The following is a 14,870-nucleotide window of genomic DNA, read 5'->3' as shown; positions in this document are numbered from 1 at the left end:
CAGGTTCAAGCAATTCTTTTGCCTCAGCCGTCTGAGTAGCTGGGATTACAAGCACCTTCCACCATGCCTGACTAATTTTTGTATTTTCAGTAGAGATGGGGTTTTGCCATGTTAGCCAGGCTGGTCTGGAACTCCTGAACTCAGGTAATCCATCCTCCTTGGTCTCCCAAGGTGCTGGGATTACAGGCGTGAGCCACCAAGCCCGGCCAGTATTTTCAATAGTATTTTTTTCTGTGTTGAATTATTATTACTATTATTTTGAAATGGAGTTTTGCTTTTGTTGCCCAGGCTGGAGTGCAATGGCGCAATTCTGACTTACCACAACCTCTGCCTTTGGGGTTCAGGTGATTATCCTGCATCAGCCTCTGGAGTAGCTGGAATTACAGGCATGTGCCACCACACCTGGCTAATTTTGTGTTTTTAGTAGAGATGGGGTCTCACCATGTTGGCCGGGCTGGTCTTGAACTCCTGACCTCAGGTGATCCACCCACCTTGGCCTCCCAAAGTGCTGAGATTACAGGTGTAAGCCATTGTGCCTGGCCCAAATCATTTGTTTATTTATTTTATTTTATTTTTTATTTTAAATTTCTTTTTCCCTTTGGTTGTTTCTGACTGAATTTTTAAATTATCATACGTTGCAAGCAAATTATCGTTTTTTGCAGTTAGGCAAAAAGTTATGCAGAAAGTTATGCCATAGGCTTAAGTTTAAGCACATCTTTTGCTTTTAATGCTCTTTGTCCTGCTTTAATTTTTTTATATGATTTTTCTTATTATATGTTTCCTTGTTTTTTGAGGTAGGTAGGTAAGACATAAATCACAAATTGAAAAAACAAAACCAATTTCTCTTCAGAATGTTTTGTAGAGTAAGATATTAAGCTTCATTTGAATCACATTACCTAGGCTTCTAGAGTGCCATATCTGAGCCTGTCTTTCCTATATTTGTAAAGGATGATATCCAATCAGAAAAAATATGTTAATCTGCTGCATTACTCCACATTCTTTGTCTTTGAGATTTGCAACATCTGAAAAACTTATTTTTGTTATAGAAGTCTGTTGTGGTTTGTCCCTTGTGCAAGACCTGTAGTGGACATCTTAAAGCAGTGGTTTAAAGTATTTTTTGGCTCGCAGATCCCTTTGAGAATATGATGCACACTGTGGATTCTTGCCTGAGCCCCATCAGTCTGGATTGTCTGAGGTGCTGGCCTGCCAGGCCTATTGCACTAAAATCTTGGGATATCTCCTCACTTTATCTTGGAGTTGTCCTTTGTCACTGTCTTGTCATGGCTTCAGTTTCTTCCATCCCATATGTAAGTAGTTTTTTTGTTAATTCTCGTTTTGGCAGAGTATATGCTTCCTGAGAAAGGATGCATAGAAAATACATTTTTTTTTTTTTTTTTTTTTTTGAAATGAGTGTATAATTCTAACTGGAAATAATTTTCCCACAGAATTTTGAGGACATTGCCTCATTGTCTGCTAACTTCCAGTGTTGCTATTGAGAAATCCAGTGCTATTCAGATCTCTTTCCTTGGTAAATTTGTTTCTTTCTGGAAACATCTAGAATTTTCTCATTGTCCCTGGCATTCTGAAATTACATCATGATGTATCTTGGTGTGGGTCTGTTTTCATCCATAGTGCTGGATCTTTCAAGAACACTTTCAATTTGGAAATTCATACCTTTCATTCTGGGAAATTTTGTTACTTTGTTGATAAATTCCTCCCCTTTATTTTATGTCCTCTCTCTTTATGGGATACTATTATTTGTGTTTTAGACCTCCTGCATGGACTCTAATTATTATTTCTTAGATTAAGTAAATTTATATTTATTTATTTATTTATTTTTTAATTTTTTTTTGAGACGGAGTTTCGCTCTTGTTACCCAGGCTGGAGTGCAATGGCACGATCTCGGCTCACCGCAACCTCCGCCTCCTGGGTTCAGGCAATTCTCCTGTCTCAGCCTCCTGAGTAGCTGGGATTACAGGCATGCGCCACCATGTCCAGCTGATTTTTTTGTATTTTTTTTTTAGTAGAGACGGGGTTTCACCATGTTGACCAGGATGGTCTCGATCTCTTGACCTCGTGATCCGCCTGCCTCGGCCTCCCAAAGTGCTGGGATTACAGGCTTGAGCCACCGCACCCGGCCCCTTATTTATTTATTTTTTGAGACGGAGTTTTACTCTTGCCGCCCAGACTGGAGTGCAGTGGTGCGATCTTGGCTCACCGCAACCTCTGCCTCCCAAGTTCAAGTGATTCTCCTGCCTTAACCTCCCAAGAAACTGGGATTACAGGCATGTGCCACCATGCCTGGCTAATTTTGTAATTTTTTACTGGAAGTGGAGTTTTACCATGTTGGCCAGGCTGGTCTCGAACTCCTGACCTCAGGTAATCCATTCACCTCAGCCTCCCAAAGTGCTGGGACTACAGGCGTGGTCCACCACACCTGGTCCAATATATTTATTTTTGAGCCAGGGTCTCACTCTGTCACCCAGCTGGGATGCAGTGGCAGGATCACAGCTCACCCCAACCTCCATCTCGCGTGGTCTAGCAATCCTCCCACCTCAGCCTTCTGAGTAGCTGGGACTCCAGGCACACTCCACCACACTTGGCTAATGTTTGTATTTTTAGTAGAGACAGGCCTCAGCCTCCCAAAGTGCTGGGATTATAGGCATGAGCCATTGCGCCTGGCCAGGACATTTTATATAAATGGAATGATGCAATATGTGGTCTTAAGCCGCTTGACATGTTTTCAAGATTCATCTGTGTTATAGCATGTAACAGTACACAATTCCTTTTCATGGCTGAATAGTGTTCCATAGTATAATTATACATTTCATTCATCTGTTCATCAGCTGATGCCTGCTGGTTCTTTTGTTTTTATTTTTTTGAGATGGGGTCTTGATCTGTTGCCCAGACTGTATGTAGTGCAGTAGTGTGATCATAGCTCACTGCAGCCTCGAACTCCTGGGCTCAAGTGATCCTCCCACCACAGCTTCCTGAGTAGCTGGTACTATAGATACATACCACCATGCCTGGCTTATTATTACTAGTTTTTATGATAATTTTGAGATAGACTCTTATTTTGTTACCCAGGCTGGAGTGCAGTAGCGTCATCACAGCTCACTGCAGCCTCAGTCTCCCAGGCTCAAGCGATCCCCCCACTTCAGCCTCCAGACTAGTAATTACTAAATTTTTTTGTAGAGGCAGGATCTCGTTATGCTGCCCAGGCTAGTCTTGAACTCCTGGCCTCAAGCCATCCTCCTGAGTAGCTGAGATTATAGGCACAAGCCACAGTCCCTGATCAGGCTGGTTTAGGTCAGTCCTCCTGTTTTTAGCTCCATCTTTATCTCCACTTTGAAAAGTGCCTAATATTACTAGATCCTAAGCCTTTTGGAGGTTATGTTGCATCTCAGCTTTCTCAAGTCTGCTGTTAGTAACCACTCATCCATCTGCTTTTCAGCTTCTAAAATGTTGTTACTATTACTTTCACTCTCATTTTGTTTATGAGGTTTATGCCACTCCCCACCCCCCATTGTCTTATCGAGGTTTTGGAAAGAGAGGGACAGCAGATGGAGAGCTAATAGCTAATACATACCTTCAGCCCTCAGTCTTTGGCTGAAAATTTAAAAGGTGGGATTCCCATGCTGTGTCAGGCTCTAGGCCCAATAGTCATAGAATGACCAAGCTGGAAAAACCTTTGGAGATGAGCAGCTAGTCTTGTATTTCATCTTTCAGGTGAAGAAAATGAGACTCAAAAGACTCAGTAAATTGTTTAACGTCATACAGTTAGTAGCCAAGTTAGGTTCTTAATCCTGTCTCCTGTCTTCTTGACTAGTTGTTCAGACTTAATTTAGGCTGATTACTTTAAAATTTGATATTGAGGACAGCATGTGCTCCCTTGTTCAGATTTGGCCTCTGCCACTTTTTAGTTACAGAAATGGATTTGCTTAAGCCCAGTTTTCTGGAGGGGCTAGCTTTTAGAGAAAGTTGCTTGTGTACCTACCTTTGTAGCCTTTGGGAGCTCACTGTATTCAGAAGAGTGGCGTATATATCTAACTAATTTATTAATTAAAAAAGAACAGCTGGCGCGGTGGCTCACATTTGTAATCCCAGCACTTTGGGAGGCTGAGGCAGACGGATCATCTGAGGTCAGGAGTTCAAGACCAGTCCAGCCAACATGGCAAAACCCTGTCTCTACTAAAAATACAGAAATGAACTGAGTGTGATTGTGTATGTCTCTAATCCCAGTTACTTGGGAGGCTGAGGCAGGAGAATTGCTTGAGCTCGGGAGGCAGAGGTTGCGGTGAGCCGAGATCGTGCCACTGCACTCCAGCCTAGGTGATGGAGTGAAACTTCATCTCTAGAAAAAAAAAGAACACAGGATTGGGTTTCTCAGACTGGTCTAAAAGGCCATGAAGTGGGCTGCTTGTTGCATCACCTGCTAAACAGGAAATTATGTGAGCTCCAGATGTTAACTGACAGATGTGTGCTCTGCAGGGCATTTAGCTGGGCTGAAAGGAAGGCAATGTGAACAAAAGTGCTTTCAGTTTGTTCTAGATGTAGTTTGAAACAGTCCTGTCTGGTTAGGCTTTCAAACCCTAGTCTCTTGACTAAAACTGGTCACATTAGAAGTTTGGCCATTTTAGAAATACTAGGTACATGAGTTGGAGCACGTGTGATGCCTGGAAGATGTTAAGCAGGATGCAGAACATCAAGAAAAAAAAATGGCTGTGGAGATCTCACTGCTATACTCCAGCCTGGCGACAGAGTAAGACTCCGTCTCAAAAAAAAATCCATCTCAAAAAAAAAAAAAAAAAAAAAGGCTGTGTATATAAACCTAAAACTATCTGACAAATGTGTTGAGAAAGAGGGAACAGATTTGCCTTGAGAAAACAGGAATAACAGGGTTTCTCTTGAATTTACATTGAAAGGCCTGGTAAGCAGCTTTCCTGGGTTAGTGTCTTGGAAGAGGACTTAGAAGTGGCCTGGGCCAGCTCATGCCTGTAATCCCAGCACTTTGGGAGGCTGAAGTGGGTGGATCACTTGAGGTCTACTTCGTAGTCCTTGCTCTGTGTGTGTGTGTGTGTGTGTGTGTGTGTGTGTGTGTGTGTGTATTTAAGGTGTCTCTATTTGAAAAGTGCTGATAATAATGAAATAGTAATCTATTAATAAAAGTAATGATAAGGTTAATTCTCATTTAATTAGAAATGTGTAATCTCTTCCCCTTCTACATTGTGCTCCACCGTCAGACAGGTGATGCCCTCTCATTTGTATAGGGCTTCAAAAATTATGTGGAAGATAGGGATCATTGAAATGCTGGAGCAGCCAGAAAGTTGAAGACAAAACAAGCTGGCTCTCAATATGAACAAAAAATGAAAGTGTGAGTTGGTAGCAGTACTATGCTGTTGGGCAGTCTATTTCACGAGTGTTTATAATAGGAAAGATACAGTGACATCTTGTAGAGTGGAAATAAACTGATTATAGTGTGGATGACACTCAGTTGATGGAGACTCTACCTCAAAAAACAAAAATTGTATCAATTTTAGAATAGTATCCTAAATAGTATCAATTTTAGTATCAATCCAATAGTATCAATTTTAGGATATCCCAGAATGCCAATATGCAAAGGATAGCTAACCTAGAAGTATGCATTTGCAGAGGAAAGAACTTCATCATTTCTTGCTGCAGATAATTTGCAGATAATGTGAAATAGACCTAACAGGATTGTTTTTCATATGGTAAGTTGACGCAGTCCATGTGATGCTGAAACAGGAGAGGTTCCCTTGTCTCCTCCCTTGAAGACGTGCAATGGGGATGTGGCTCAATTTTTTTTTTTTTTTTTTTTTTTTTTTAAGGTAGAGTCCTCCCTCAGCTGCCCAGGCTGGAGTGCAGTGGCACAATGTCGGCTCACTGCAACCACTATCTCCCAGGTTTAAGCAATTCTTCTGCCTCAGCCTCCTGAGTAGCTGGGATTACAGGCACCTGCCATTATGCCTGGCTAATTTTTGTATCTTTTTTTTTTTTTTAAAGTAGAGACAGGGTTTTGCCATGTTGGCCAGGCTGGTCTCAAACTCCTGACCTCAGCATCTGCCCGCTTTGGCCTCTCAAAGTGCTGGGATTACAGGTGTGAGCCACTGCACCAGGCCCACAGTATGGTTTTGAATACTTGAAATGTATTGCCTGCAAACTCTCTTTTAAAACTCTAAGAGGTTGTTAGAACCATTAAAAAAAAGTTTTTTTTTTTTAAATAAACTTTAAATTTGAGGTAATTATAGATTTATTTGCAATTGTAAGAAATAAGACAGATCCCCTGTTCACCCTACCTAGCTTCTCTTATTGGTGACATCTTGCAAAACCATATAGATATTATCAGAAATTCTCATCTGTAATCCCAGAACTTTGGGAGGCTAAGGTGGGTGGATCACCTGAGGTCAGGAGTTCGAGACCAGCCTGGCCAACATGGTGAAACCCTGTCTCTACTAAAAATACAAAAAAATTAGCGGGATGTGGTGGCAAGCATCTGTAATCCCAGCTACTTGGGAGGCTGAAGAAGGAGAATGGCTTGAACTCAGGAGGTAGAGGTTGCAGTGAGCCGAGATCATGCTATTGCACTTCAGCCTGGGCAACAAGAGTGAAACTCTGTTTAAGAAGAAGAAGAAAAAAAAAAGATAAGAACCAGAAACCAAAGAGTTCCATCACTGTAAGAATTCTTGGGGTTGTCCTTTTATAGCCACACCCACCTACTTTCCTCTACCCACAATCACTAACTCTCATCCTTCCCCACCATCCTTCATTTCTCCAATTTTGTAATTTCAAGAATATTATATAAATCGAATTATACAATATGTAACCTGTTGTGATTGTCTTATTCTTGTACAGGTCTACTGGTGATGAATTCTCTGTTTTGCCGAAAATGTTTGTTTTTTTTTTTTTTTTTTTTTGAGACAGAGTTTCGCTCTTGTTACCCAGGCTGGAGTGCAATGGCGCGATCTCGGCTCACCGCAACCTCCGTCTCCTGGGTTCAGGCAATTCTCCTGCCTCAGCCTCCTGAGTAGCTGGGATTACAGGCACGTGCCACCATGCCCAGCTAATTTTTTGTATTTTTAGTAGAGACGGGGTTTCACCATGTTGACCAGGATGGTCTCGATCTCTTGACCTTGTGATCCACCCGCCTCGGCCTCCCAAAGTGCTGGGATTACAGGCTTGAGCCACCGCGCCCGGCCCGAAAATGTTTTTAGTTTGCCTTCATTTTTGAGGGATATTTTTTCTGTTCATAAAATTCTGGGTTTGACAGATTATTTATTTATTTATTTTCAGTCCTTGTAAGGTATTGTTTCATGTTTTCTAGCCTTCATTGTTTCTGATGGGAAGGCAGTGGTAATTTCAATTTCTTCCTCTTAAATATAATGTGCGTTCGTTCTTTCTAGCTCTTTTGAAGGTTTTCTCTCATCACTGGTTTCCAGAAGTTTGTCTGCAATGTACTTGTGTATTATTTTGTTGGCATTTATACTGCTTGGAGTCTGTTGAGCTTTTTGAGGCTGTAAATTTTTGTCTTTTACCACATTTGGGAAAATTTTGATTATTACTTCTTCAAATGTTGTTTTCTCCCTCATTGTTTTTATTTTCCTTGTAGAACTCTAATTATATGTATGTTAGACTTGTTGTTCCACACATCTCTGAGATCGTCTTCCCTGCACCCCTTTTTTTCTTTCCCTACACACACACACACACACACACACACACACCCACCCACCCCCAACTCCTTTCTTTCTTTTTTAGTTTGTACATTTTATTTTATAGAGATGGGGGCTTGTTGTGTTAACCAGGCTGGTCTTGAACTCCTGGCCTTAAGCAGGCCTCTCAACCTTGGCCTCCCAAAGTATTGAGGGTTCCGAGTATGAGCTACCATGCCTAGCCTCTTTCTTTCTCTAATCCTTTTTTCTCTGTTTCTGATTGGATAATTTTTGTTGTTCTTTTTTCAAGGTCAGTAACTTCTCTGTTAATTCCAATCTGCTTTTAAGCCAGCCCACTGCATTGTATGTCTATTTCTCTGTTGAGATCTGTGTTTTTTTTTTTTTTTTTTTTTTTGAGGCAGTGTGTCATCCAGGCTGGAGTGCAGTGGCACAATCTTGGCTTACTGAAATCACTGCCTCCAAGGTTCAAGTAATTCTTCTGCCTCAGCTTCCTGAGTAGCTGGGACTACAGGTGTGCGCCACCATGCCTGGCTAATTTTTGTATTTTTAATAGAGACAGGGTTTCACCATATTGGCCAGGCTGGTCTCAAGCTCCTGACTTCATGATCTGCCTGCCTCAGAGTGCTGGGATTATAGGCGTGAGCCACCTTGCCAGGCCTGAGATCTATTTTTTCATTTATTATGATTATAGCTGCTTTAAAATCCCTGTTTGCTAACTCAAATATTTGAGTAAACTCAGGGTTGGTTTCTATTGATTGACTCTTCTCTTGAGAATGGGTTATATTTTCCTGTTTCTTTATGTGCTGAGCAATTCTGGATTGTAGAGACTAGATTTTGTTACCTCCCTCCAGAGAGCATTCTTTTTTATTTTCTTTAATGTTTTGCCTGTAGTAAGTGGCAACTTAAATCTCAGTTCAGTTCTTTTACCCTTAACATGGCTGCTTGGGGTCTGCTCCATGCATGCGTGGTTCAGGGATCAGCCAGTTTTGAAGGAAGAGTTTGCACACAGCTTTTTGGGTCTTCCATTCTCTAGTTCTCTCTAGAATTTCCCTCTTTCACTGCCCAGCTGCTGTGGTTGCCCTAAAATTTGCCCCCTGGTTTCATAAGCTAGTAAGATTATGAGTTTTTGAGTTTTACCCACTTCTTCTGACAGATAGGTACTTGCCTGACTGGAAGCCATAAAAAAGGGAAACTCACCCAGTATAATTACCTTTTTTGAAGTGCTGACCGTTTCCCCTACTTCAGAATCTTCCTGCTTTTTAATTCTCTAGACAGCTTTATAATTGTCTGCAGGAAAGTTGGTCTGATGGGAACTACTCTGCCACTGGAAGCAGAACCTCTGTGAACTAGATATAAAATATTCTGTTGATAAAATCAATTTTTTTCCATTGCAGTTTCACAGATCTTTATATTATGCTCCCTATCACCTTCAAGAAGCCAGATATAAAAATGTCTTTAAGCTGGGTGTGGTGGAGTATGCCGGTAAGGGGGGCTGAAGCCGGAGGCTTTTGTGAACCCAGGAGTTTGAGACCAGCCTGGGCAACCTAGCTATTCCCTGACTCTACAAAAAAATTTTTTAAAAATTAGCTGGACGTGGTGGTCCCAGCTACTCTAGAGGCCGAGGTGGGAGGATAGCCTGAGCTCAGGAGGTTGAGGCTGTAGTGAGCCGTGATTGTGCCACTGCACACCCCAGCCTGGGCAAGAGAGTGAGACCCTATCTTAAAACAACAACAACAAATTTCAGTTTGTTTCTGGCTTGGTCAAAGTAGAACAGATAAAAAACCTATTAGAAGTTCTTGTAAGGCATGTATGCTTTAAAGAAAAATCTATTAGGCCGGGCGCGGTGGCTCACGCCTGTAATCCCAGCACTTTGGGAGGCGGAGGCAGGTGGATCATAAGGTCAAGAGATCGAGACCATCCTGGTCAACATGGTGAAACCCTGTCTCTACTAAAAATACAAAAAATTAGCTGGGCATGGTGGTGCGTGCCTGTAATCCCAGCTACTCAGGAGGCTGAGGCAGGAGAATTGCCTGAACCCAGGAGGCGGACGTTGCAGTGAGCCGAGATCGCTCCATTGCACTCCAGCCTGGGTAACAAGAGTGAAACTCTGTCTCAAAAAAAAAAATAAATAAATAAATAAAGAAAAATCTGTTATGATCAATTTGAATTGTACTTCCTTGGAAGCAGATTCACAAAGATAGACTGACACGTAGTTAACTAATTTTGAAATTGTTCTTAGAGATGGGCTTTAGTTCTTATATCCAGATCTGTTGATGTTTGCATAATCTATATGTGTTGGACAAATAATGAGTTGTTGTTTGTAGGACAGTAGGACAGCTGTGGTAGTGATGTCATATCCCTAATATTGTTTGAACTTCCAAGGGTCTGAATAATTGAGAATTTAAGGTACCTGTGATACAAAGGTTTCAGGAGCTGAGCCTATGTAGGTGTTTCTGAGGATTAAGTTTTCCTACTCTTTCTTCTTCTTTTTTTTTTTTTTTTTTTTGGTGATGGAGTCTCCCTATGTCATTCAATCTGGAGTGCAGTGGCATGATCTCGGCTCACTGCAACCTTCACACCCCCCCCCCCCCCCCCCGGTGCAATTGATTTTCCTGCCTCAGCCTCCTGGGTAGCTGGGATTATAGGCATCTGCCTCCACATCTGGCTAATTTTTGTATTTTTTAGCAGAGACAGGGTTTTGCCATGTTGCCCAGGCTGGTTTCTAACTCCTGACCTCAAGTGATCCACCTACCTTAGCCTCCCAGAATGCTGGAATTACAGGCATGAGCCACTGTGCCCAGCCTCTTACTGTTTATTCTTAAAACTCAGCCCTCAGTAAATGATGAATGAATCATTTCAATAAAAAAATTTTAGGTTTGTGAATCCTATTCTCTTACCTTTTCTGTCACTCTGTAGAGTGGCTGAAATGAATATGATTTGTTTTCAGGGCTCTTACAAACTTCTTTATACATCTCCTTTCCCCTTGTGGCGAAAATACTTTGCTCTTGCTACTGGCCCAGTCTAATTCACAGAAGTCCTTTTGTCTAACTTTGGCACCCCGTATAGTCCTTTATTCAGAACCCAACTCTTTAACAAGACTTCTTCCCTTAGCTAACTTAAAGAAGGGGCAGATGTGGAGAGGAGGTGGTGGAGACAGAGGCTCCAACAGTCACTTCTCCCGTGATTCATAGCCTTTCTCTCCCTTTTGACCACACTTCAGATCAGCTGGTCATGCTCACCTTTGGCTCCATTCTTCATCTCAGTTTTTAAACGTTCTCCCCTTAATCACTTACCTGTCCTGTCTTCTCACACATGCATGTCATGCTGTAAATGAGCACCTTATAGCCATTTTAGATGAGATCAGGTGTATTTAGGGTGGTTATGGCCAGACACCTAGAGCCATTTTAGGAAACCATCTTTTCTTTACAGTGGACAGTAATAGCTTTCCTGATCCTTTCTATGTTGTGATATTTCTTGGTTTTTACTGAGGGGATTTTCTGGCTAGTTAGGAAGAAATGAGCAAACTGATAACTGAAAGTGAAGAAGCTTAGGAGGAAGAAATAGTTTTCTTCTTTCAGACATGAATGCAGTTTAAAAATGTATGCCAAGAATTTCAGACTGTAGACGAGATCATTATGTCAGCTGCTTGCAGCTTAATTACTTTGTACAGTAAGTGCAGGCTTACCATGGGTGGGCTGTTTGCAGGTGTTACTGAAAGCTCTGAGCCTAGCTCTACATAAGCTGTAGGCCTTTGTTGCTGCAGCTATTACCAGCTGCCTGCTGATTTTTGCCAATCTTCTGTAGTGAAGATTACCAAATGTATTTTGAGGAATGAAATTTGCTCAAAAAGGAAGTTTTAGAAGAATTTGTTTGGAAGAAGGGATCAGGAAATAAAAGGAATGAAATTGTGGCACTTGCTTTTAATAACAGAAAGAAGGTTGAGTCCTATCAGAATTTGCAAATTGTGAGTAAGTGAGCTGCTGCTTCTGATGATGGACAAAATCTCAGAGAAAATAGAGGAGAGATTATAGTTATAAAAGCAATAATTTTCTGACTGGAATTATTATTAGTTTCTGGTACAGGTACCTTACAATTATTATAAACTTTTCTCTTTTAGAAACTTTTGAGGTGCCTCTGGGATTGATTTAGGGTAAGGGACTTTCTGACTTCAGGTGCATCTCATCCTGTGATCATTGAGGGTACATATATTGAGATCATTGAGGGTACATATTTTGTCTGGTTCATCTCTAGTCCCCACAGTATCTAAGTCCCTTGATTACTCAGTAAACAGGTATTGAATTCAATTGAATTGTCCTTGGTTATGTTTCCCATATATTCCAAGACACCTAAAATTTATTTGTTTGAACTGTTTATATGCATTTAATTTGTTCTGCACTCCCTATTTCCTTAGGTAAAGCAATATTTGGGCAGTATACTTTCAGATAAAGCACTAGTGACTTTACAGTAATTTGGTATCAGTTGAGCTCTTCATTCTACTATACTGTATTATAATGTTTTTCAAACTGAATTGTGATCATTAGTAGGCCTGCAGTCAGCATTTTTTGTTTTAATGATATAGAGTAGGAAATAGGAGAGGACATTATATAAAGGTAAGTATTGTTTTGTGAAATTTTTTGTTTTAGTTAAATTTGTGTATACACATACATGTATGTGTTTATTGCTTCATAATGTAAAATGTAATTTGTACTGGAATAATGGTCAAAAAAGTTTGAATAACACTGCTTTATTGTAATACTCTGTTATTTCGTTTATCATATAGCATTATGCCAGTACATACAGGCTTCTAAAGCCAGGGATGGTGCCAGCCCTTTCATTTCAAGTACGACTGAAGGTAAAAACAAAACAAAATTGAGAATACCCAAAGCTTTCTAATGGTTCTTACATATGTCTCTCCAGTGGCATTTTGTAACCTTTGACCTTCTAACTTTCTTGTGATTTTTTTGGCCACTAGATTTTTCAGATTTATATCCCTCTAGGTGGTGGGTTCTTTGGTTCTTTCTCTCTTCATTTTAATATTCTTATTTCAGTATACTCTAGTGTTTTTAGGAGGGGGAATGAGAAAACAAAGGAGAATTCCTGAAATTTCAAGTGATTCTGAATTGACAGAGTATCTCATTAGGTTTACCCTGAAATCTGCTTTGTTAATGTTCTTACATCTTTTAGCTTCTTTGTATTTTTTCCAGAGATCATTGAAACGTGTAGTTTATTCTGAATTTTAAGTAAAATATGCTTCTATGATGTTTTTGGTTGACTTTAAGCAAATTAAATGTGGCTTTTAGGGGAAAAAAAAAAAGATGGATACAATCCTTATCATTCCTTGTGCTTTCTCACTGTCTCCCAAGAAAGTTAACTGTTGGATTTGTAGTAATAATTTCATTTTGAAGAAGAACTGATAGCTAGTGATATCTAACATTAACCATGCTTTTTCAGCTTTTTACTGACCTAATAACTTTAATACCTTTCCTATTCTTAGATGGTTGGCATACTAACCCCCTTGCCTTCATTTCTGTACCTTGCTGGACTACCAAGCTCAGACATTAATAACCTTGTGACTTAAAGGGACTTTGTAGAGATGATTTGCTTCATTCTTTTTCTTACAGGGGAAAATTTTGAACAGACACCATTGAGACGAACATTCAAGTCTAAGGTTCTTGCACGATATCCTGAGAACGTAGAATGGAATCCCTTTGACCAAGATGCGGTAGGAATGGTTAGTATTTGTTAGCCATAGTAAGTGATAATTTACAGAGTAATTTATAATAGGATTGTGAGTTCAGGCTGTGATAGCAGTGATCTCACCAAATACCAATAACTTTTGAAGAAAGGTTTATTATTATTTTTTTTATTATTTTTTTTTGAGTCGGAGTTTCGCTCTTGTTGCCCAGGCTGGAGTGCAATGGCGCGATCTCGGCTCACTGCAACCTCCGCCTCCTGGGTTCAGGCAATTCTCCTGCCTCAGCCTCCTGAGTAGCTGGGATTACAGGCACGCGCCACCATGCCCAGCTAATTTTTTGTATTTTTAGTAGAGACGGGGTTTCACCATGTTGACCAGGATGGTCTCGATCTCTTGACCTCGTGATCCACCCGCCTCGGCCTCCCAAAGTGCTGGGATTACAGGCGTCAGCCACCGCGCCTGGCCTGAAGAAAGGTTTATAATGCATATTATTATTCTGCATTTTGGTCAATATATCAAATATTCAGAATATATTAAATACAATAAAAGCTATAATGTGTTTCTATTGTGTCAGAGAAATAGATAGTATTGTGTCAGTGAACTTATTTTGTGGCCCTGAGCTATTGATTATTGCACTGAGATTATGTGATGAGTGAATTTTAAACTTCATTAGTTTAAAATTGTTTTCTCTTATTCTGCACTGTATATATCTGAGGTATATGACAGAAGTAGGTATTTTTGTTTCATAATTTTATTTTCATTTTTTTGTTTTGTCATAATTTTAGAAAAGACAGCATTTAAAATCTCATGTGGAAGAATATACCACTATATAGAGTAAACTAACCTTTATTGAATATTCACCCTGTACCAATAGACGCTCTATTAAACATTTTACATGAATTAACTTATTTAATTAACAATACTCCTTACGTAGGTAGTTTTAAATAAACACATACACACATACATATTTTACAGATGAGGAAATTAAGATCCAAAGAGGTTAGGTAATGTATTCAAGCTCACATGGCTAATAAGTAGTTGAGTTGGAGTTTGAACGCTGTAGTCTGATTCCAGACCTCTGCTCTTAACCTTATCTTTGTACTGCCTTTATTACATTTGTTTTTGAGACAGGGTCTCACTCTGTTGCCCAGGTTGCTGGAGAGCAGTGGTGTGATCTCGGTTCACTGCAGTCTCATCCTCCTTAGCTCAAGTGATCCTCCCACCTCAGTCACCCAAGTAGCTGGGAGTACTGGTGTGTGACACTATGCCCAGCTAATTTTTGTATATTTTTTATAGAAAAAGGGTTTTGCCATATTGTCCAGGCTGTTCTCAAATTCCTGGGCTCAAGCAACCTGCCCACCTTGACCTTCCAAAGTGTTACTACTATAGGCGTGAGCCATCACACTGGCCTTTCTATTAGATTTTCTACTGACTCTTTTTTTTTGAGACAGAGTTTCACTCTTGTTGCCCAGCCTGGCGTGCAGTGG

General features: G+C 40.4%; 1 protein-coding gene across 1 annotated transcript in view; it reads left to right on the top strand.

Annotated features, from left to right (window-relative positions):
* DENND5A (DENN domain containing 5A) overlaps window positions 1-14,870 on the top strand; it is a 123,586-nt gene that overhangs the window by 35,313 nt on the left and 73,403 nt on the right. The window contains exons 2-3 of the mRNA XM_032240510.1: window positions 12,469-12,540; window positions 13,310-13,419. Of these exons, the coding sequence (XP_032096401.1) occupies window positions 12,469-12,540; window positions 13,310-13,419 (182 nt within the window). The remainder of the gene's footprint in view (window positions 1-12,468; window positions 12,541-13,309; window positions 13,420-14,870) is intronic.

Source organism: Sapajus apella, unplaced genomic scaffold (genome assembly GCF_009761245.1).
Source record: "Sapajus apella isolate SASKATOON/1434 unplaced genomic scaffold, GSC_monkey_1.0 scaffold47, whole genome shotgun sequence".
In the NCBI taxonomy this organism is placed as follows: domain Eukaryota; kingdom Metazoa; phylum Chordata; class Mammalia; order Primates; family Cebidae; genus Sapajus; species Sapajus apella.
Note: the sequence above shows the minus strand (reverse complement) of the source record. Positions and strands in the feature narration are given on the sequence as shown.